Raw genomic sequence first — 22,502 nt, forward strand, 5'->3', positions numbered from 1 at the left:
TGCCAGCTGCAGCATTGAAGTGGCCAGGCTACTCCTGAAGATTTTTCAAACCCTGAAAGTTTACCTTGAAGAATATGCCCTATGAGTAGAACAAATATTTGCTGACATCAGTGATGGGGGGATAATGCTGCTTTGGTTGTGCACATAACTTTTTCCTTCCTGATCTTGGCCTTGGCCTTGGCTGCCAAGTGGCTCTTGGTCCATTATTTGAAGCATCGCATAGATGAATAATTTAGAACAGGTGAGACAAAAGATAGAGAATAGAATTAAGAAAGGAAAATGAGAATAGTGATGAAGGGATTTTTGCTGAAAGAAAATGTATAGCATTTCCAGGCATTTTTACTCAAAATATGAACCATTTATCAGCCACACTGCCTTCCCCTTAACAGCTTAGGTGAATGCATTTTTTTCTGTGTAGTTCAATGCCATGTCAAAAGAAAAGGTAATTACATTATAAATTAGCCACAAAGATCACATTAAGTAATCACTATGATCCAAAGATTAAGGAATAAAACTTGGAGTGGAGATGTTTGGATTCCTGCACTCTGCCAATGATTTCATTTAAAATCTTAAGTAACACTTAACATCTCTTCATCAGAAATTTCTACTCTAACATTAGATAGCAATTCTTGTCCTTATTTATGATGCATATTAAGATTAGAAAATAATCATTAGATCATATCTTCCCAGAAATTTTCCTATACTTATGGCATGAACCCTACAAGGCATATCTCTGTGAAAACATAATGCAATTATTGCATTAAACAAAAAGGCATTCACTGACCCAGCTCTGTCTGTTTAATAAGAACTTTTCTGCAAAGATAAGACCATTACTGCTATTTGTATTTAGCAACAGTGTGCGAGGCTGTGAGATTATCCTTGCCTCTCTACACTCACCAACAATTTTTTTTCTCCCAGAGGTGACAACCATGAAAAAGACTTGCCTTGTAATACAAGACATCCTTATGATTTATTTATTATTATTATTTAGCTTTTGAAAAAACTATATTAGCCATAGGTTCTATCATGACTAGCAGATAATAAATACATAAATCTGAAAACATGAGATTTATTAAATTCATTACATTTTAACTGATTGATTTTCAAATTGCAGCAAGAGTAGATAGGAGCAGCTGGTTCCAGAATCTGCAAATGAATGAATCCATCATGAGACGATTGTTAGGTTCTGAAGAGGCTGCTTACAAATATAAAAATCTTTGTTTATTGAAAAAGAGCAAACTATGTTAAGAAGAATGCAGAATAAGCTTCCTTTAATTTTCTCCAAACTTAATCAACCAACCATTAACCTTTCATTTTATGTAGCTGTATGTACTTTATCTTACAACTGAGTGTACAAAACAACAACAAGAGATACTGTGTTTGAAATTCACTCTAATAAAAATTTTATAAGAAACAAAATGTTCATTAGGCTAAAATGACAGGACCAGAAATGAAGAAATTTGACATAGGAACACCAGTCTAAAATATCTTTAAAATGACTTATGCTTTTTGTACAACAAAAATAAACACAACAAAGGTTTTCCATTTTTATGTTTATCAACGTCTATTTTTTATTCCCAATATCCCCAAAGCAGATAAAGAAGTAGTTTTGATTTGGCAGATGGAGAGAAGTGATAATGAATAAACAAAAACTATAACAAACGAAGAAAATGATCACACAAAAGATCAAATTTCCTAAAACTATCTATGACTTTGGCTTCCCAAAACACAAGCACACCCCTAGTCAACCACAGTCTTGCATTTATAAGTCCAAGAACATGTGAATACAGTAGTACACAATAATTCTGATCTACACTTGCCTATCTCCTGCAGTGTAAGAAGTATAAGTAAGATATTCTCCTGCAGTAAGAAGTATACCCAAACTCTGGTTGCTTTGAAGAAAGCAGCGGCTCTGGAGACAACTATCTCAAAGTTCAAGCAACAGGAGAAAATGTGCAGGTTTTGTTTTATTAGCAACAAGTTCAGGTATTTATTATGACATTTTAATTAGTAGACTGGTTTATTTTATCAATTGACTTTCATTGTATTTTCTAGTATAGCCCATTGTTGATTCATTGATGTCCCCATAGCAGTGGTAAATCAAGTATATCAGCATACATTTGTAAAAATAATATAAATTGTTATGTCCTCACCAGAACTACAACACCTTTGCAATTATATTTTTTATGTAAAACATTTTCTTCTTCAGAACACATTGCTATTTATTTCTTTATGCATTGATATATTAAATTTTAATCTTCAGCTCCTAATCATGTCAAACAGATTATGCAAGGACATTTATTGTTTCTCAGTTTATAACAGCTAAACATTCCACCCTGCTAGTCCATTTTTCTCACTAGGAGCCCAATATTTCCACCTATTTATAGAACCTAAGTGAAATATAACAACTTTCTTAAATTGGGTAATTCTTATTGTCTCTGTTATGCACTATTTTGGAATACACTTTTGATTTTGATAACTTACTGAAAAGACTAAATCCTGCTGACATACATAAATCTGCATCGTATAGATGAATTTGCATGAAGAAAGATATGATCTTAAAACTCATATATATATATATACTCCTGTATATTTCTACTTTAATATTCACCACCAGTTATTAGTGAAAACTACATCTGGATTTAGCTCAAAGTCCATCTGATAAATTTCGGTTTGATGTAAACTATGATCTGCCATGAAAATGAAATAAAGAGATGCAGCTGAGACTGGAAAAATCCTTTCTTTCACACCTGCCCTTAAAAATACTGGGTTATTAAATACTGGGTTTCATTAGAAAAGAAGATCAAGTATGCTTTCAATATACTGAAATTTTAGTAAAAGTATATAGTGATTTCAGTGAAAATGTGGAGTTCTAAAAGATGGGCTTTATATTTCTATACCATTCCCTGAGGATGAAGACCAGTTTTATTAGATTTTTTTTTACATCAGTAATGTTAGTATAGAAAGCATTTTCGTCAAATTTCATTACACAAGAACACATCCTTTAAATTGTCATTATATTTAGATGCCACATAACGATTGTCATAACTAAGTGCTATGATAGATATATTTTCTTGAAAAATTAACATAAAGCACAAATTGAAAAATAATAAAAAGTGGGACAGCCTTTCCAGTTACCAGATTTATCTATCGTATACTAAACTGCATAAACGGCAGCATAAAAATATTTTTAACCAAAGTTTGCATACTTGTAGTAATGCTCTGGAGCCAGTATGGTCCAACACAATTAGTAAAGCCCTGAAACAGCATTAAAAAGCCAAAAGGCAAGATAACAATAAGCTTACTGATTCATATGTCCCCAAAAGAAATTGGTCATAACTAGGACCTAATGCCATTCCTAAGGGGTTCTGCACATCTCTGCACGCTGTATCAGGGAAACTGTATTTCCCATCCTGTGGCATTAGAAAGAGTCAAACATGTGTGACAAACCCACTGCCTAATAAAACATCACAGCTGTTTATCTCATAAAGCGTTATTGTCTCACCATCATTAAACTCGCATAATTATAACTTCGTTTTATGTTCTTGCCCTGCCATTGGAGTACATGAGTGCATATGAGCTTTAACATAAGCAGATATGCACTTTAAAAAGATACCTCACCTATTATTAAGGTGCCTTTCTGGCACATTTTCATTTTTCCAAGACTGGACTATGATGGAAATTGGAAAGAGCACCAGGAGATGACAGCTGAGGGGGGCTTTCTGTATTAGAGCAGTCTCCAAGGATGCCCAAAGGTAAGAAAAATTACTTAAAGTTTGCAGGATGCTTCATGCTGTTATTTTGTTATTGATGGCACTGTTACATTTTAGTACACTGTGCATTCACAACCCACCAACAAAGAGGCAGAAGGCATCACTGGTCATCCAGTAAAGCAGTTTTGTTCTCTTCAGATGGTAATTTATAATACAGTCATTTTATATGCCCAGAGAGATACTTTTCTTTGCTACCTGTGAAATGACAACAAATGAAGGAGTCTGCTTTGGAACATCACATGCCAAAAATGACACAAAAATTCGTTGCTGCTTACATGATAGAAATATAAACAAATGAATCTTCACTTCCTATGCATTACCCCAACTCTACTGGAAGGCTCCTGGAACAGATCACTGCTGTGTCAGCACTATCCAATGTTGTATATTATGAGCATGAAGAGAAACACACTACATTTTTCTTCAGGGTCCAAAATGCACCTTCAATATTTGTGAAGAAGTTGCATGGAAAGAACAATAATATTGGGAAGAATAATCCCTCTGTGAGGGAAAAAAAAAATTATGAAACTGTTAATCCTCTAAAAATATCTAATTCCAGAAATATTGCTGAAATCAGAGGTCCGTATTCAGCACAGATATAAATGTATGAGATGTTATTAACCTAAATAGAGTAAAATCTTGTGTCGTCATAAGATTGCTATATGGTCTGGGCCACAGAAACAGTGCATTTCTGTACACTTCTGTCACTTGCATATATTAAGATGGCCTTGAGGTGTTTTTTTTTAAATAAATAAATAAATAAAAAAATAATCAAGCTTTAAGTTGAAATCCTTGTTTGAAATGAAGTTTCAGTGTCTGAATATGCCTTCTTCCTTTGGACTTCCTAGCACAGTGACTCCTTCCCCCACTGTTTGTGCAGTGCCTAGTGCCATGGGATAGCAAACCTCATTGTGTTCATTAGGCATAACTGTAAAATCATTCATCTGCACAGAACTGTTCCATTCCTTTGGTTTCTCACTATTATTCATTTGCCCTCTCCTCTATCAAACTTCCAGCTGAATGTTCTCTGTGAAATAAGAGACTACATCGGTAAATATGAACTATGCAGATTCTGAAATCTGCCAGTAAAGCATATGAGATAATTAAACATCAGCAGATGTGTGTTATTTGCTAACCAGTTCTTAAACATCAATATATTCTGGGTTATATTCTGCACTCCTCAGGCTATTTATTAAAACACAGTAATAACAAATGTTTACCTATTTTGACATTCTTTTTTAATTATTATTATAATTTTAAATGTTTTACTTACCCCTGTATTAAAATGATCCCTATGAGGCCAAAGTATTAAAAATTAAAGAAATTTGCTCTCAACTGATCTAATGAAGTATCATCTCAGCTTCCAGTCATTGCTGCTTTTTAGCATCTTTGAGCCTGACATCAGTTTTGGATGCAGCTAAATGCCAACTATCCCGATAAACATGTACACTACCAGCTGTGGCTCCATCTGCTCAACTAAACATTTTCACACCAAATCTGCCGGGGGAAAAAAAAAAATTGTTTTTGGAGTTGGTTTGTAACAACTGAAATATTAAAATCTTAACTCCAGGTGGCCCTTCACTTTTCTATTTCTCTGATGAATGTATTTAGAAGAAAACAAAACCAGCTATTTATAGCCTGTCTCAAAACCACAAAATCCAACTGAAGGAATTTGGTGCAAAAAGAACAAATTAGCAAAAAAGAAATCCAGAGCTGGTAAACCTTCACTCTGTGTCTCGTAGAGCTCCCCCCATATGCCTACGTGACTGTGTGACCTGACCGCTGTGCAGCAGTGGCTATACATAGTTCCCACCCCTCTGCCCCATACCAGGGCAGACAAGGCTGGTGGTGTGTCCATCAGCCTGCTCTCAAAGCACTGCAGTTTCAAACCCAATGCTGAAATCATCAGTTTAGTATGTGAGAGCTGTTGTGTTTCAGAGACGTTTCTAAGAGAGCGTCCTCAACGATGTATCACATAGAGGTCTAATTAACTACTATTAGTGTCTCATTTTTGAATATTCAAATCTTCTTGAGAAAAGCAATAGAAGTTCTCAAGAAAAGGTAAACAACACAACACTGTGAGTTTGGTTCTTGCTTGAATGTTCAAAATCATGTTATAAAGTTTGGTATGGTAATGAGAGGGTACTGGGAATAGTACCTGCTCCTGTGTTAGGGAAATAACTTGGACCTACCAAGACTAAACAAGGACCAAGGTTTAAACTGCACTAAGCCAATGCTTTCCATTTTCCACTCCCCTGCTGGGTCCAACAAAAGGTGTTGGGCTGCTCTGACTCTGGCAGTGTCAGTGTGCAAGCCTGAGCATCTGTTGTGAAGCTCAGGTAGCACAGTGGCTAAGCGGAAGACTAATTTTAGCCATGTGAAGCCCAAGAAGCCCAAGTTTTCTTTCTTTTTTTCTGCTTCTTTTCTCTCTCTCCCTCTCTACGTATCTATCTACATATATGTTTATAATTATTATTATTTTTATTATTTTTAAATTTAATTTTATTTTACTTTTTACTATACCTGCCAGGGCCTGTAAAATGCTCCTTCTGGGAAACCTTGACTACACATTCCAGAGTCTGGAGGCTAACCTTACATTTTCATGAATAGTTTAAAAATAATGGATACAAGTCTACTTATCTTGAACCACCAGATGATTTGGACTGGCATTTGTTTTATACGGTGTCATCTTAAAAGCAAAAACTGAGCAATTCCCCAGTCCAGTTAGGGCTTTTAAACACCTTCAGTAACATAAGAAGTAAGAAAACAACAAAACAGTACAGAGTAGACGACACTGTGGCTTAAAATTCAAAGGCATCCTAGTGAAATCTCAAGAGGGATGAAAAGATGTGGTGCTTCTCTAACTTATGTTAATGAAAGTTAAGAGTAATTTTATTGAAGTGAATGGAGTTTTGCCAAAATTTTCATACTAAAGAGACATCAGATACATTTAGCTCTGAAGTACTCCTTGAAAACTGAATACACTTCTGTTTTAAAAAGTTTAATTGTATTTTGGATATTCCACATTCTTCTATACTATTATGAATGTTACTTATGAAAATGAAAGAAAAAAAATAATCATGCTGCATCTAACAATTCCTTCTAATTAAAAAAATGTCAGTCAGGAATGTGCTTCAAGTCGACATGACAAGCAATCAACAGTTTAGACTCTACATCAGAAAATTCCGAGCCTTTTTGATTCAGCATTCATATGAGCGTTCATAAACCCTTCTGAGTTTATTCTCACCACAAAACTCTAGTAGACAGGAAATCCAGAAAGTTCTTCCAAATGCTGGAATTAAATAATACAAATGAAAACAGTCACAAGAAGGGTGTCCAAATTCTGCATAAAGATTTACATCTGTATATTCTATCCTTCTGGTTCACTCAACAATATCTTGTCTATCTGCACTAATACAAATATATCAGTAGAAAAAGTGTTTCAGCTAGGAAATGGTATTATATTACATTGAATAATTTTATCACCTAACAGTTCTTACTAGGGAACACATCACAATCTAATACTCAGTGCTGTGGAATATAACAAGTTAATACAGCTGTGTGAAAAATAAATGTGCCTTTTTTTCCCTTCAAGTTTTTGAGTGAAGAAACATTATAAAGAATCTCAATAGTAAGCCAAGTTGTGAGAGACAGGAGTCTCAAAAATAAGCTAACTACTATGTAGGTGTGTGTGGAGACAGAACGTGTACAAAACCCACTTTGCTATGTTCTGTATTTTGAGGCTCTCCAAAAGAAGTAAAGGGAAGCAGTATAAGTCAAAGAATATGGAGAAATGGAGCATGCTTTTTTTTCTTTAATGTTATTAATAATGTTAATTATCAATTCATTATTATTATATTAAATATATATTTATTATTAATAACCTACTATTTTATATATTATTAGAAATTAATTATATTAATTTAATATTGTTATGTAATAATTATTAATTATTAATATTTTATTACTATTAAAGAAAAAAAAGATGCATTAAAAAAAAAAAGGAAGAAAAGATGAATATCCAGAATTGTCTATAAATAAATTTGGTTTACTATTGTGCAATATCCAACATATCTGGCCTCTGGTTAACAGGAAATAATATTTAAAAAATAATCATATTTTGTAGTATTTATTTTAGTATTTTGTTATTTAGCTTCAGTGTAGATATTGTATTGTTGTATACACCTGTTACTTACAACAGAACAAAAATTTCTGTGGAGGAACTGTCTGTCTGAGGAAAAGCTTATGAGCCATAAAATCCAGCAAGTTCTTGTAATAATGACTTCCCATCTATATATTCATATATTATAATTTGGCATATTTTCACTTTAGTACTTTGAGTTGTACTAGTTTATAAAGCTGGGGATTTTTACAAACACAGAAGCATTCCAATAAAAATATAATACATATTTCTCATCTCTTCTTAAGGATTGGAGGAAAAATTAATATAACATCCAAGTCGGAAATTGCCTTTTTTGTTTTAACTATACATGTTTCTGTGTAACTGTATCAAGACAGAGGCAAGCCCAAGAAATTTGCATCACACAGGGAAATAAAGCAATATTTTGATAGTCATCAGATCCTCCAGGAATTAATTTCAGAGACTTTGATGCAAACTCTAATGCCGTATGCCCTCTCCTACAGATAAGCCTTATATTATATTACTGTGAAGAAATCTACTGGAGAACTTCCAGCAGTGAAGCTATAAAGCACTAGGGTTTGAGATAGCCTTCTAGATATCTGGAACCAGACCAGAGAGTCTCAAAGATAAGAGCAGAGACTGAAGTTAAGACTAATTCTCTAAAAAGCCAATGTCTGATGTGCTCATGGTAGTCTGAGTTGTTACAATCTTCTGTATTAGATAACTTTCCCTACCCTATAAAAACTTACGTTCAGTTACACTGTGTCGCTCTTATCCAACAGAGAAGCAGTAAATGCATGAAGCCAGTTCAACATCCATTGGGATGAGGTGCACTCTCCTATCCAAACAGGAAAGATGGACAGCTTTATTTACCAGATGTTACTGTGTGGAAGCTTTAGTGTCAACACTGAATACAAAAGTACTCCTAAATTATGGACTGCAGTGATCAAAAGAGGATATATACCTTTCACTAAGAGCTACTGTACTGGGCCTGGAAATTCACTGACATGTTTTCTTCTTACTAGTACCATCTTGGTCTCATCTGGGTTTATTTTCAACTAACTGTTCTTCATCTCTGAGCTGTTTTCTTTCAATCAGTTGCCACTATAGTAAAACAGGAATGGTCACAGGTCACAAAGTATAAAAGGAAGTGCATATGATCTGCATATTTTTCAAACATATCATCCAACATGTTCACATGGTAGCTTAGTATAGATACCAGAAAGAGCTAGCAATAAAACTGATTCTTGAAGAACTCCGGAAAGAACAGAAAGGCAGTCTGCCCTGACTACTTGTTGAATGTGTTCATCTGGGAAGAATGCCAATCATTTTAGTGAATTACTTTGGATCCTGCTACTTCTCTCAAGCAAGAAAGTACTGTCTTGTGATCAACCATGTTAAATGACTCAGATATGTCTAAAGGGACAAAAATAAATGTCTGTCCTCTCTCCACTGGCAGGAGTAGATTGCCTATTACACATGACACTATAGCCATTTTTTGCCCTGGTTTAAATTCAGATTTTGCTGGATCTAGGATTTTATCTTAATTTAGGTAATGCAGCTGGCCTTTGGCTAGCTTCTCTATGAGCCTGCAAAGAGTTTCACAATTATTCTGTCTGTATATCAGGACAGACAAAAAGAGATGATTACAGTTAGCTCTAGGGTGAAATGTGGAAACTGTTATAAAGCACATGGAAATGTTATACAAAGGTTTCAGACAGGAAATGAATAGCTAATCCAACTGAAGCTACAGGGAGAATGAGAGGGATGTGAGACGTAATTATTCAAACTGGAATTTGTTCAGAACACTGAGGTTAACACCTCTCCTCCTGCAAATTGTGTCAAGGCTATAGCTGACAGGACTTCAGGTTTTTATTTCATTTGAATAGGAACAAATCCAACCACAAAATTCTTTTTCCCACAAGGGATAATGGGTTCAGTATAATGCAGTGAGAAAGAACTATCTTCTGAATCATCCTTAGCACTTCTTTCAACATCTGGATCTCACTGCAGGTATCCCATTCAAGAAGTTACTCAGCATAACCTTATGTTATGCTAACCTGTTTGATAAGTAGAAAGAAACAGCTTAAAGATGTATAACTACAATGAGCATGAGTCAAATATCCATATAATTTAATCCTGACAGCTAACTAGCTAAATAAATAAAAAGTGAACTAAATAGTTCACTAAATAGTGAACTAAACATTGGAGAATACACCCCAGAAAATTTCTAGGTTGTTTCTTTAAGCTGAAATAGGAGCAATAAGTAGACGAATGCAGATTATTAAAACTCATATAAATATACAGTCACACACATATAAATAATCAATTTTATGATGTTCAAAAGCTGTACAAAAACTACTATATTTTTGTGGGATTTTGCTGATCTTTCAAGAATGACAGATCAATCTGTTAAAGGAAGAAAAATGGATTGAAAATCCACAATATTTTAAAAGGTAATTCCTTTCAAGCTCAACCTTTTTGACACATTAATTATGAGCAGCAATGGAGAACTCCATTTTGTTTTCTATTTAAGCTTTAATAATGATATATAATTAAAAAATGTACATAAGCAACTTGTATTAACATCCACATTTTTCAGAAGTAGCCTCTACTTTTCAATTCTGTGTTTTTTTGTGTCTAAAATCATGATTTTCAGAGATGCTAATTGTCAACATGTCCAATGGCACTTCAGCTTTACAGTAACTACCCTTGCCAAGAAGTCTGGCCGGTGTCTGCTCTGTTGCATCCCTGAAGCCTGACTGATTCAACTCAGTGCAAAGTGAACTTGTTTCCTATTGCCACAGTTTCCTACCTAAGCTTTTGAAAGGAGCAATTCCCCACAGATCACTGTGGAATATCAGGCCATGGGCATTAGTCAGTGGGTATCGAGCACCAGAAACATTCAGAGAACACACATTTTAAAACCTTGGTTGTATTTCAACATTATGTCATGACTTACAATCTGCACCCTTACAGACCCTCCTCCAGGGATTTCATGGCATAGAACAAGTTTATGACCCGCTGCAAAATACCTCCTTATAGTGGCATTCGAAACTTCATTTTAGCACCTTGATTACGAATGACATGCTGCTTGTTTCATTCCTGTTAAGGTGCTGAGTCATTAGCAGCACAACACATAAAGGTAGAAACTTTTCAGATGTTAGATACATAACATTAAAAAGCTAAGACAAACACAGTCTTCCAAAGAGTACCTTACATTTAAAGATAGTACAAAAGACTATGCTATTCTTATTATATGTAACAGAAAATCATCTAGTTCCTATGCAATACAGAGTAAGGCAAAACTTGTTTACAATGCATTATAAGAATGAGTTACTATTAAGGACAATAATTTTTTCTGATGGTTTTAGGGCTACAAAGATGGTGAAGAGGGGAAGACATATGAGGAGTGGCTGAAGTCATTTGGTTTGTTCAGCCTGGAGAAGAGTAGACTGAGGGGAGGCCTCATGGTGGCCTGCAGCTTCCTCATGAAGGGAGCGGAGGGGCAGGCGCTGAGCTCTGCTCTCTGGGGACAGTGACAGGACCCGAGGGAACACGATTCTAAATCATTAATGGGTTAATATAAACATTAAATAAATAAATAAATAAAATTAAATCTTCTAACTTTAGTACCACTCTAAATTACTATTTTGGAGTACTCCTTTTACTGACTAAAACATAATCAAATGATTTGTCCTCCTACACATTATAAAAAAAGAAGTGTTTTGGTTAAAAATGGTGAAGTCAGAATACAGTCAAATGTATTTGTAGTATCATTGATGCAGAATTTACAGATTCTTAAAAGTTAACAAATAAAACATTCATTTAAAACAAACAAACCGGTAATAAGCCCTTGCTGTCCTAAATTTATGCTATCCAATAAAACAACACAGACTCTATGCTTTATCACTTCTGACATCAATATTAAAACAGCTACACAAACTGCCATCATTGCTTATACATCCTTTCCATCTGTTTCAATGAGAAGTGTCCCCCTTGTTTCTTGCCCTACATGTAGCTATTTCATCATCTCCAGTTCACATACCATTTTCTAAACTTCTGCAATCTCAACAAAAAGATTTTGCTTTTCTATGCCTAACCTCTTTTAAGCAATAAAAAATTATCCCATCAAATTACAGATGAAACATTTCTGAGAAACCAGAGAACATAACAAAATAGAAAGTATTTTCCTAATTAAAAATGTAGAAGTGGAAGGGTACTTTGAGATCACTGTGTCCGTTCACCTGCCATCTCAGTCAACCACCTGGTATAATTCCTTCCAAAAGAATGACTAAGCTCCATCTTAAAATCAAATTATATCTCCCACTACTCCCATCAAAAGACTGCTCCAGTATCTCCCTGCTCTGATGGTTAGAAAACTTACAATTTCCAGCCTAAATATCTCATGTTACTAAATCAACCACTTGCTTTTACTAGTCATTTAATTAAGCTGGCATTTCATTTGTGATTTTTCCCCACATTCCCTCTCAGTGGATTTGATGGGGTCTGAATGGGGTCTGAATAGTAATCAGATGGGGTTTCAGATGGAGTGTGAATAGTAACCTGTGGCAGCAAGGAGTTTCCCTTTGCTGTTCCTGTTGAATCTGTCACTTGAAAGAAAGGTAAGAACAGGGGAGGAATAAAATTAGGTACTGCACATAAACATGATTCTGTGGCCTAAAAATTAGGGTATTCCTAGAGAAAGGATGAATGAAACACAGTTAAACTCATTAGTTAAAGATGGGAACCAAACCTGACTCCCATATCACAGGCTACAAAATAAGACAGGAGGAGCATTTCTGACCCATAACACCTCATTAACAAAAGGCTGGGCCTGATCTTTTCTCTAAAAGAGCATGGATACTGGCACACTCACCTCTGAACAGTTTTTTTGGCTCTCAGTATATGCCAATGACCAATTAAAGGCAGAAGGAAATGAATTATGTTAGTTTTCAACAAACTAACTTCAACAGCTTTTCTTCCAGCATGTTTCTTCTGAACACTACTCCTGAGACACCTGACTTTCTACACGCACCACAAACAGGGAGCTGAGGGTGAAAATTAATATTATTTTTATTCCCTCCTAAATATGGGCTACTGATAAAACATTCCTATTCTCCCCTGTGCTCCAAACAACACTATCCCATTGTTTCCTTTACATGAGATCTAGGAACCGTGCAACCACACTAAAGAGTAGCAGGAAACTATTCCCTTGCCTTCTGAACACTGGCGCCTGCATTATGAGTGCAGGACTCAGCACTCAGATCATTTCAAGCACTCTGTGTCTTTTCTTTTTCACCTATATAATGCAGCTAATTAGCACTTTTATGTAGAATTAAACTACCTCTTTGAGGTTTCTCCAGGCCGTCACGGGCTCACAGGGCTGAAGAAGCGCAGTAAAGATCATCTTTGGCGGAGTCCATGTTGTACCCACACTGAAGACTAAGTTTTATTTTCCATGTGGCTAACCTTGGACTTTTCATAACCAAAGAATTATGTCAAACTTTAAAATATAAATGATTTCATACTTCTTAAGTAAAATCTAAGCAAAATATTTTGTGAAATTCAATCTAAAGTATAAATATCCATTAAAAACAAACAAACAAACAAACCACAACTGATCTGTAGTCAAATGCCATTAATCAACCCATTACCAAGCCTCTGGTTTCAAGTTTCTCTTTATTTTTCAAAGAGCAATGGAAGACAGTAATGCAAGAACAAAAATACAGCAGCTAATGCCACAAAAGTGAAGAAGTTACTTTCAACTCTTATGAGTCTGAGCCTCATCTATTTTATTTTTTCACAGGTAATCTCCACAGATATTACACTATATTAAATCTGCACCACCGACATATTTATCTTGAGATTTTCTATGTATGCTCATGACAAGAAAAAAAAAAGAAAGAAAAAGAAAAAAATCAAAATTCCCCAAGATGTTTCATATGATGAGTACATGAGTAGTTTTTAATTCACAACTTCGTACCAAAGTCTAACTACTTGCATACTTTGCTGTAAGAGATTTGTCTGGTAGTACTTCAAATTTATAACCTCTAAAAAATAATAATAATAATAATAATAAAGGCTTTTATCCAGTGTAAAACCTGTAATTACTTTACCTTTTTTTTTTTTTTTATCTCTCTCTACCCTCCCCTCCCCCCCCAATGGATTTAATAATATAATTAGTGTTGGTCACCTAACATGATCACTTCCCAAAAGGTCAAAATATACTTTATAATGGTAATTTTAGGTGTTCTTATTGTGAAATTGCATTTGAGACAATTCAGTGCAATAATCTATAAATGAGCATAACAGATTTATGGCAGGTTTTCCTACACTAGCCTGCATTTCAGTGCAATATGTGGGCAGAAGAAACTGTGAGCAGTTTTATGTCCAGAATTTCTAGAGTAAAATATAACAATTATTATTCTGACTGGAAATGGATACAAATTATGGAAAAAAAAATAAAAACCCTCAGAGAATTTCCATTAAAAAAAGGTGAAACAAAAGATTCTCTGAGATTTTTAGTAGCTTGCATACATGCAAATAATAACTACTGATGTCTATGAAGTCATAAATAATATTGTCAAACAGAAAATAATATTTGTAGTTGAACAGATAAGTCAGAAGTGGTATCACCTACTCACTTCAAGGTTAAAAGAGCAAATCCATATATGCAAATCCATATAGGTCCCTGATGATCGAGGTAGGATTAACATATTTTCACCTTCCCTAATAGAACTGCTTTGGTACAAAATACATTGTTCTGCGCTGTCATGATGTATGGCTCATATTTAGAAATCTGACAGTTCAGGAGTGCATTATGGAATTACATTAAACTGAATACATTTTTGTGCTGCACAGGAAAAGATAAAGAGGCTCCAATTTCTGTCTTCTTTTTAGAAAATAATGGTTTTGCTCTATTTTCTTACTACAACGGTGTTAAAAAAAAAAAGAAAAAAGAAACTGTAGTATTTACCGGACTAGTAAGTTCTATTCTGTTTCAAAAAACATGTGGAAGATGTAACTCTATTCCATACAAATCCTAACTGCTTTACAAGAATATGAACTATATTAATTGATAGTGGTGTCAGCTAAAACCCTTATTTATAAGAGCAATAACATTAATTTTGAAAACCTTTGGAATTTGACATGTAAGTGAATTGCAATGTTTTAACTTCTACGCAATATTAATGAGTTAAGTGATTGTAAAATGCCAAGAAAAGAGGGAGAAGAGAAGGGGCAAGGAGAAGGGCTGGAGAAGGGAAAGGAAAGAAGATTAGAAAAAAAACATTGAAACTTCAGGTTAGGCCATATAAGGGTAAGGATTCCTTAGTCCTATGGTGACAGGATAGTGCAAAGTTGGCCATAAATCTCTGGAATGTGTAGACAAGGAATTCATTTAATAACTTTATCCATTCTTGATAGTTCTGCCTTTGCTCATCATCACCTGGGGTTGTGGGAAACTGTGCTCAGTGTTTGTCTCTAAAATTTACTCTTTGGTAGCCACTTTTATTAAAGGTTTGAATTTGCTGAATGTCTACAGTTTTATTTCTGGACTACAACTGACTTTAGCTGTATTCCAAATGAAAAATAAAAATAACAAAATTGGTCCCCAGAATTTAGTATTGTCTGTTGTCCTTTGCACATATTTTTGTTTGATCTTAGAAAACCATCAGATTTAAAATTGTTTACCCCGGAGCAATTACAACAAAAGCTAAAAATCGTATGCCCATATTTTTGAACAACCTCTTGAGCTTTAATGGTGTTGTGATGTGGCAGAAAGGTGACACCTAAGTTTTGGAACACTGTCAGTATAAAAAAAATCCTACGGTATTTCTACACGAAGATATAGAGCAATGGTGCTGGTTTCCATAAAATCATTTCTCTCATTTGGAGTTGTGCGGTGAGATAAAATATGAGCCATGAAAGAGAACTTTAATGTGACCAGTCTTGTTATTTTCGAGTACTATGTAAGCAGCTTATTAACTGCAACAAGAACAGATCTTCCCAGGTGCAATTAGGCAATGGAGGAATGCATCAGTATTACAGTTTAAAACCTGCTATATTAAAGACCTGCTTTTGTCCCATGGGATACTTATCTAGAACATTGCATAAGGAATCATAAGGATTAGGTTGCCAATAAAATGTCATAATGATTAGTGATTAAAAGCAAAGTTCCAGCAAGAACAAACTATTTCAGAAAGGTCACAATCTCAGGATTTTTAAATAAACATGTATATTGTTAAAATATCCTTAAGGGCTAATCCTGCTACCTGCTCACTGAATCCTCCAGCCAAAATCCACAAGACCCAAGTTTTCTTAAAAAGCTGTTGATATACTGTACTAGTCCTGTTTACAATCTCTCTTTCATTACAGTTCCCAGGGAAAACATAGAGGGACAAAAAAGTCTGTCAAGGGAAGTTTACAGGTATTCTGGTCAAGAAGAATTTAGCCATTTCTGAACAAAGAAGCCCAACAGCTCTAGATTAACATGAAAAGAAGGGTTTAATTCCATTATACATTATAACAAGAAAAAAAAAAGCAGGAAGATTAATAACTTCAACCTATCTTAGCACTTCTATAGCCACTAGCAAAATAGTATCTATACACAAATGGATTTTTCTTCACAATGCTCCTCTGATGCAAGGAAGTCCCATTATCCTCATTCTTCTCAAGAAGAACAGCAGCATGAAGAGATTAAGTCATTTATCCAAAGTAACACAAGACGCCTATGGGACTGACTGTGTAATTTATCATGGATCTCCAGAGCCCCAGTCTAGTGCCTTAACCAGTAGACCATTCTTTGTCTCAACTGACAGAGCTGCTGTACATTACCTTAAATGACCTTTCAAAATGGCTATTTTGTACATGCTTTTCGCTCTGTCAGCATTCTAAAAGTTGTTAAAGCCACAGTCTTGAAGAAAGACTAATTAAGCACCCTGTACCTTGTCACAACATCAGTTGTGACACTGGAGAACACAAATACTTTTCAGACCAAATATTGTATTTCTCTTCAAAGTTAGCAGCAAAGCTAAAGCTTGGCAGCTGGCAAAGATCCTTCATGCTCTGCAAATGACCATATTTTAATAAAGTCCTTTTGAGTTTTCTTTTTTAAGGCTTTTTATATTCCTGTGACTGAAAACAGTTACTATATAGCATTATGGAAATCTAAATATACATGTCAGGAACCATTACTTGAGTACTAAAATATGTTCTTTCCTGGCAAACTGCAAGCAAAACTAAAGAGATCAGTTTATCATTTGGTAAAGCTGCAGGAAAAAAAAAAAAAAAAAAAAAAAAGGAAGTTGATTTTTTTCTTTTTATATGCATGAGACTGGCAATCGTTCTAGGACACTGGGTCACAAATTAATTAAAATATGGTATTTAAGGAATAAACTACTGAATTAGTTTATTCTTTCTTTATCCAGAGAATATGTACAATTACAAATTCTCTCTGGTGGTACATCAGCAACGTAAAATTCTCCAGCTACTGCATTCACCTGAAGGGATCATAACCAGGAGTGAAAAGTTTACCAGGTCACACTCCTTTAATCTTACCTTCTCTTTTGAGTGACTTCCAAAAGCACTGCTTATGATGATGTTTATGAAAAAGAAAATGAACTGAGATCATCATTTAAATTCCACACAGTTCACAAACAACTGTCATATGGTAACAATTTTTGGTCACTGCTTGGGTTGACTGAATTTGAATTAGTGACCTAAAGGTGAAAGTTTCTGGGTTCCAGGATCAATCTCCATACTGTTCATTGTTTTCATTTTCTGAAGTTCAAAGTGGTAGAAGTGAGACTTATATGGCCTCTGCTTTTCATCCAGTTAAATATTTTCAGATTTTTTTCTCTTAAGATATTTCCAAGCATAAGACACAAATATACTAAATTTTCTCATATGTGGAAAACTTACAATCAAATTAATAATAACAATAATAATTACTATTATCATTATCATTATTATTATTGATAACACTCCATTAAATGTGAAAGCAAATTTTCTGGTGGGTAATAATTTGATATTAAAGAAGTCCTGCAAAGAGTAAAGAAGAAGCAGTGCTACAACTTCAGTACTGCCTTTGTAAAACTGCTTATTTTAAGGGGTTTTAGTAAGGATATTAAGGATATCAAGCAGCTTGTTTTGGCTAACTTAAAATGATGACAAGAAAGAAAAATCTTGCTATCTTAAGATTTCATAATTTCCTTTACAAATTTCATACTTTCTTAATTCTATTGGAAAACATTTTTCTAATTCAACAAATCTGTTCTGTACTCAATAAATGAACCTTAAATAAAGCACACATTCTTATCAGCTTCTGCTGTAGAGTACATTTATTTCCATAGTCTAGGAAATGGACCTGTGAAAATTCACATGGAATTCTCAAGTGTATTTGAGGTAAGATGTTTCTGTCAAAACCTTTGTAAAATTTAACCTGTAAAAAATGTTCTTTGCTGGGTGGAAAGGGAATTGAGAGGAAACAGAGGAGATAAGACACTTTCAGAAAAATTGCAAAGTTCAAAAATAGACATAGTATGTCTAAAGTATAGGCAACTGAATGAAACATTCTCACTACAGTATTATTTATTTTCACTCATGGAGATAGTTTTTGTTCAGCTTTCCAAATACCTTAACTCTTTACCATTTTTAATGAGACAGGCATGAGAAAAAATAATAACTTCTTCTAAAAATTTATTACCAGGATACTTAATCTGCTGATTCAAAAGTACATTTTTAAAGGTCTGTCTTTCACCCACAGAGCAATAAAACACAAACCTGAATGCAATTGCAAATTCCTGTTCTGATATTGGGAGGAATGCATCAGCTCTACAAAGAAACTTTGGCATACAGAGTTCATACTGTAAAAGCTATACATCATTCAAGTGTGAAAAATTATTTTCGTTACCTAGTTTCACAACATGGTAACTATTTCTTCAGAGACTGATTGACTTTTATGATCTTTGCTATTTTATCATTGTATTAGCCACCATTTTCTACCAGTGCCCCTTCCTGCTCTACACTGTGCAAATCTTAGCTGTGTCAACCAAAGCAATCAGACCACAACATTAAAAAAAAAAAAAAGGGACCCAAGATTTGTTTCATGGCCTATTTGGTTTAAAAACAGACCCAATGCCCGTTCAAGCACATATAATTCAGAAGGCCTGCCTGCCAGCAATAAAGACTGAAATTGGATACTTTGTGAGATTAATTACCTAGATAGAGCATGATAATGCTAGTCAAATGGGAAGGTAATTAAAGTGCACCTTCCATGAAAATTATTCATTGCTGATGGATCAGGTGACAGATAAATCAAAAGGCACTTAAAAAAAGCTACAGGTTAACTTGTGGAAGGCCTTTCCTCCCTGCCAGTTGCAACAACTATGGCCATTGAGTGCAGCTCCACGGTGTTGTTCCCATCCTAAGACAAAAGGCAGGACTGTAATGCAGCCTCTGAGAAAGAGGAACCCTTAGAGAAGTTATCAGCATTGTGCCTGCAGACAAAGGGTCAGCTAGAGTGGAACCAGTCAGCTGGCACTTTTCGGATTACTAGAACTCTCTGCTTGTATCCCATAAAGGAGTATTGCAACCGTAAAAGGCAGCAAGTGATGAATTAGTAAGTCGACTAGTCCCCCGGGTGCAATCCTTATAAATGGAGGACATGCTGCGGTAATCAAACGGGGTTATAAATTGTGTACATTGAATGGCACAAAATACGTCTCACTTCATCACCGTTAAGTCAAGACTTCCTGAATTTGTCATTAACTCTTTAACTTCAATATATTTATTTAAACAGTAAAAGTAAGAGAAAGAGCTTACAATAACAAAAGGGCAACTGATACTACCCAGTGGGATATACAGTCTAATGGAGATCAGTGACTCTTTATAAAGCGACAGGGGTCAAACTGCACTCCTTTTACACCAAAGGTGCCCTTGAGATGTACTGATTAAGTTGAAAACTAAATGCATTTCTGAACACAGAAAAAATAGAGGATCAAGTCAGTTTTTATTGCTTGCTTGTGCAAATTTCTAAGTATTTGTTCCCTAATTGAAAAAAAAAAAATATTTACATGAGTAAGTATTTCTCAGATTTTAGAGGAAATGTCAAAACTATCTTTCTTTGGATGTAAAATTTGATGATTAAAATGTGCAAAAATGGATAACTGAATAATTACCTTCTTATCTCAGTGGATTTTTGAGATCACAACTCTCTAGGTTGTGATCTAACTTTTCAGTGGAAGTTAAATGAAAAGAAAATTTATTCTATCCTTTTCTTTATTTTAAAAGCAGTAAATAGCCATTTTGAAGGCCTTAGAAGCCTACCAGGTTTAAAGAAAAACCTAAAACTGCCTTTGAGTCAGAGCACAAATAAGCAAGAAGACCTTTGAAATCCTTTACTTAATTTCTTCTCTCCAAAATATAATTAAGGTTTTCCCAGATTTTGAAACATCAATTCTGCATGTTTCATAAATAACTTCTAAACTATTTTTTGTGTCCTCTGATTTTTTTTCCCTTCCCTAGGCCTCATAGCAAGTTGTTGAAATGAAAATTTAAATGAATACTGAAAACTAATGTAAACTTTGAAAATATGAAGTCCAAACCAAAACCCTTTTTGTATGTCCAATGTTAAACCACAAACAAATTTCAAAACAGAATTTGTGGCACTGAGCATTACTATTCCCAATCTGCGTAAGTATTCTGTATTCACAGGAGTCTATAAGAAAAGAGGCTTGGTAACCATTCACTATCTTCACCATACTTGGCAGCTGTGGTGTTTCCCCCAGGAAAGGAGTTTTTGCTGATTTTGTGCATAGTTTTGTCACTTTAAGATTAGCCTATTACAGTACTTTCCAAGAAGTTAAATTTTATAGACCTCTTAATCTATAAATACAGCTCAGTGAACTTAGTGAGCTTAGACTATTAAACTAAACTGTGGTAGAGTTGAGGATGGGGTATACACACACGTTTGCTCATGCTGTTAGTGCATTAGCATGGTTAGCCTGTTGGGCACAGATTTAGCTTAGCTGCCTCCCTGCTAGGCAACGTTCAGACACGAGTCTACAGTTAGAATGGGCCGAGATTCTTCCCTGGTGGGAAACCTCGATGTAGACACACAGTCTGGGGAGATAAACAGGTATAACTTTGCAAGCATTAGCCCTGACCATGGACCCTGGCCTTATTTGTGTGGGCATAGCTTTTGTAAACAGGGAATGCATGCTTCTTTAGGGTTTCACTGCCTGTCTGCTAGTATCCAAGGAGCATTTGAGCTCTTGGTTTTGATCTATAAATGGCTAAGCAGGATGGACTTTTCTGACTGAGAGATCACCTCCATCCTTTACTTCTGCTGTAGTCAGCAAAGGTGCGAAAGGTAGTTTCCTCTTTGGCATCTAGAAATTACTCTCTAAAACATCACAACTACGATAATATTCTGGGAGCCTGAGGTACCTTCTAGGGCAAAGGTTGAAAAACTGCTCCCAGGAGGATGGTGAAGGAGTTCACTTACTCTGATTTATTGCTCATGGAAGGTTATCTGTTTGTAATTATTCTGTGCCACTGCAAGGCTGAGCTAATTTATTGCCTACACAAATGTATATAATGCTGATGGGTGGTCATCACTGCATTATTGTAGGTAAGATAAACTGTAAGGCACCTGCAGCCCACCTAATGGGGGCTCTTAACTGCTATTAAAATAGAAAGAAAGCATAGAATAAATAATTTACATTTTTGAAACATTTTAACATTAGTGCTGTAAACTGTAATCAAATGAAATAACCCTAAAGACACACCTGTACGTGCATATCCTCACTAAATATCTCAGCTAATTCTGCCAACGGTAAAAAAGCTTCAAACAGTCTTAGTATCATGAATTACTATTAGAACTAGCAAACTATTTTTTAAGGAGTCTTAAAATCCTGAAGACAATAAATTATATTTTAATGTACTTGTTAAGTATTTTATTGAAAATAAAAAGAATCATGCAAATATTTACTATTAACACTGTGGCAGAAATTAACATTTGCATATATGGGGGTGGGAGGAAGGGGGCATTCATGGCATTTTACTTTTGGCAGTTAATTTAGGTGACTAAATAGGGAAGGTAATCTATAGCTTCCTCTGTAATTAAGGATGAGTCAATGCACAATTCCTAAATTTGGCTTCTGTTCCAAATCACTCCCTAAAGAAATCTATCAATCTCCACTGACTACAACAATGTAAATATCTACCAAAGATTTAAATGCTAATGTTTAATGCCAGCATCAAAGAGCAGAATGTTTAGCCCTAAAATGTTTCATGAGATTAAATCTACACAATATAAAGCACAATGACAGGTTTCCCTTTTCATTGCTAGTTAAGCTGCAGTACAAATACTTAGAACTAAGGGTGAAATTCTGATTTCAGCTACACAGGGGAATATTTGGAATAATTCCACAGGAGGTCCACAGAGACAGATCATTAGAGCATTGGCTCTGAAATATTACCATTGAATTCCTCATTTCACAGGCTTGATTAGAGACTGTATGAACTTAAATAGACTCTTTAGCGAAGTAAATGGCATTTCTCCACATAAGCATCCGAGTTTACTG

The 22,502-nt window shown here is 34.9% G+C and overlaps 1 protein-coding gene across 14 annotated transcripts in view; it reads right to left on the reverse strand.

The window, feature by feature from the left end:
* Positions 1–22,502, reverse strand: part of EPHA7 (EPH receptor A7) — a 164,158-nt gene that overhangs the window by 73,300 nt on the left and 68,356 nt on the right. The window contains exons 6-7 of one of the 14 annotated variants that reach the window (XM_035559516.2): positions 8,661–8,749; positions 6,965–7,062 (exon numbers count right to left, since the gene is read on the reverse strand). The exons of 11 other annotated variants lie outside the window; for them this stretch is intronic. In XM_035559516.2, coding sequence (XP_035415409.1) covers positions 8,667–8,749 — 83 coding nt within the window. In that variant the 3' untranslated portion in view covers positions 6,965–7,062; positions 8,661–8,666. Of the gene's footprint in view, positions 1–1,053; positions 1,147–6,582; positions 7,063–8,660; positions 8,750–22,502 lie in introns of those variants that run through there. 2 more of the 14 variants (XM_035559517.2, XM_035559515.2) reach the window with 2 other exon arrangements.

This window comes from Cygnus atratus, chromosome 3 (assembly GCF_013377495.2).
Source record: "Cygnus atratus isolate AKBS03 ecotype Queensland, Australia chromosome 3, CAtr_DNAZoo_HiC_assembly, whole genome shotgun sequence".
Classification (NCBI taxonomy): domain Eukaryota; kingdom Metazoa; phylum Chordata; class Aves; order Anseriformes; family Anatidae; genus Cygnus; species Cygnus atratus.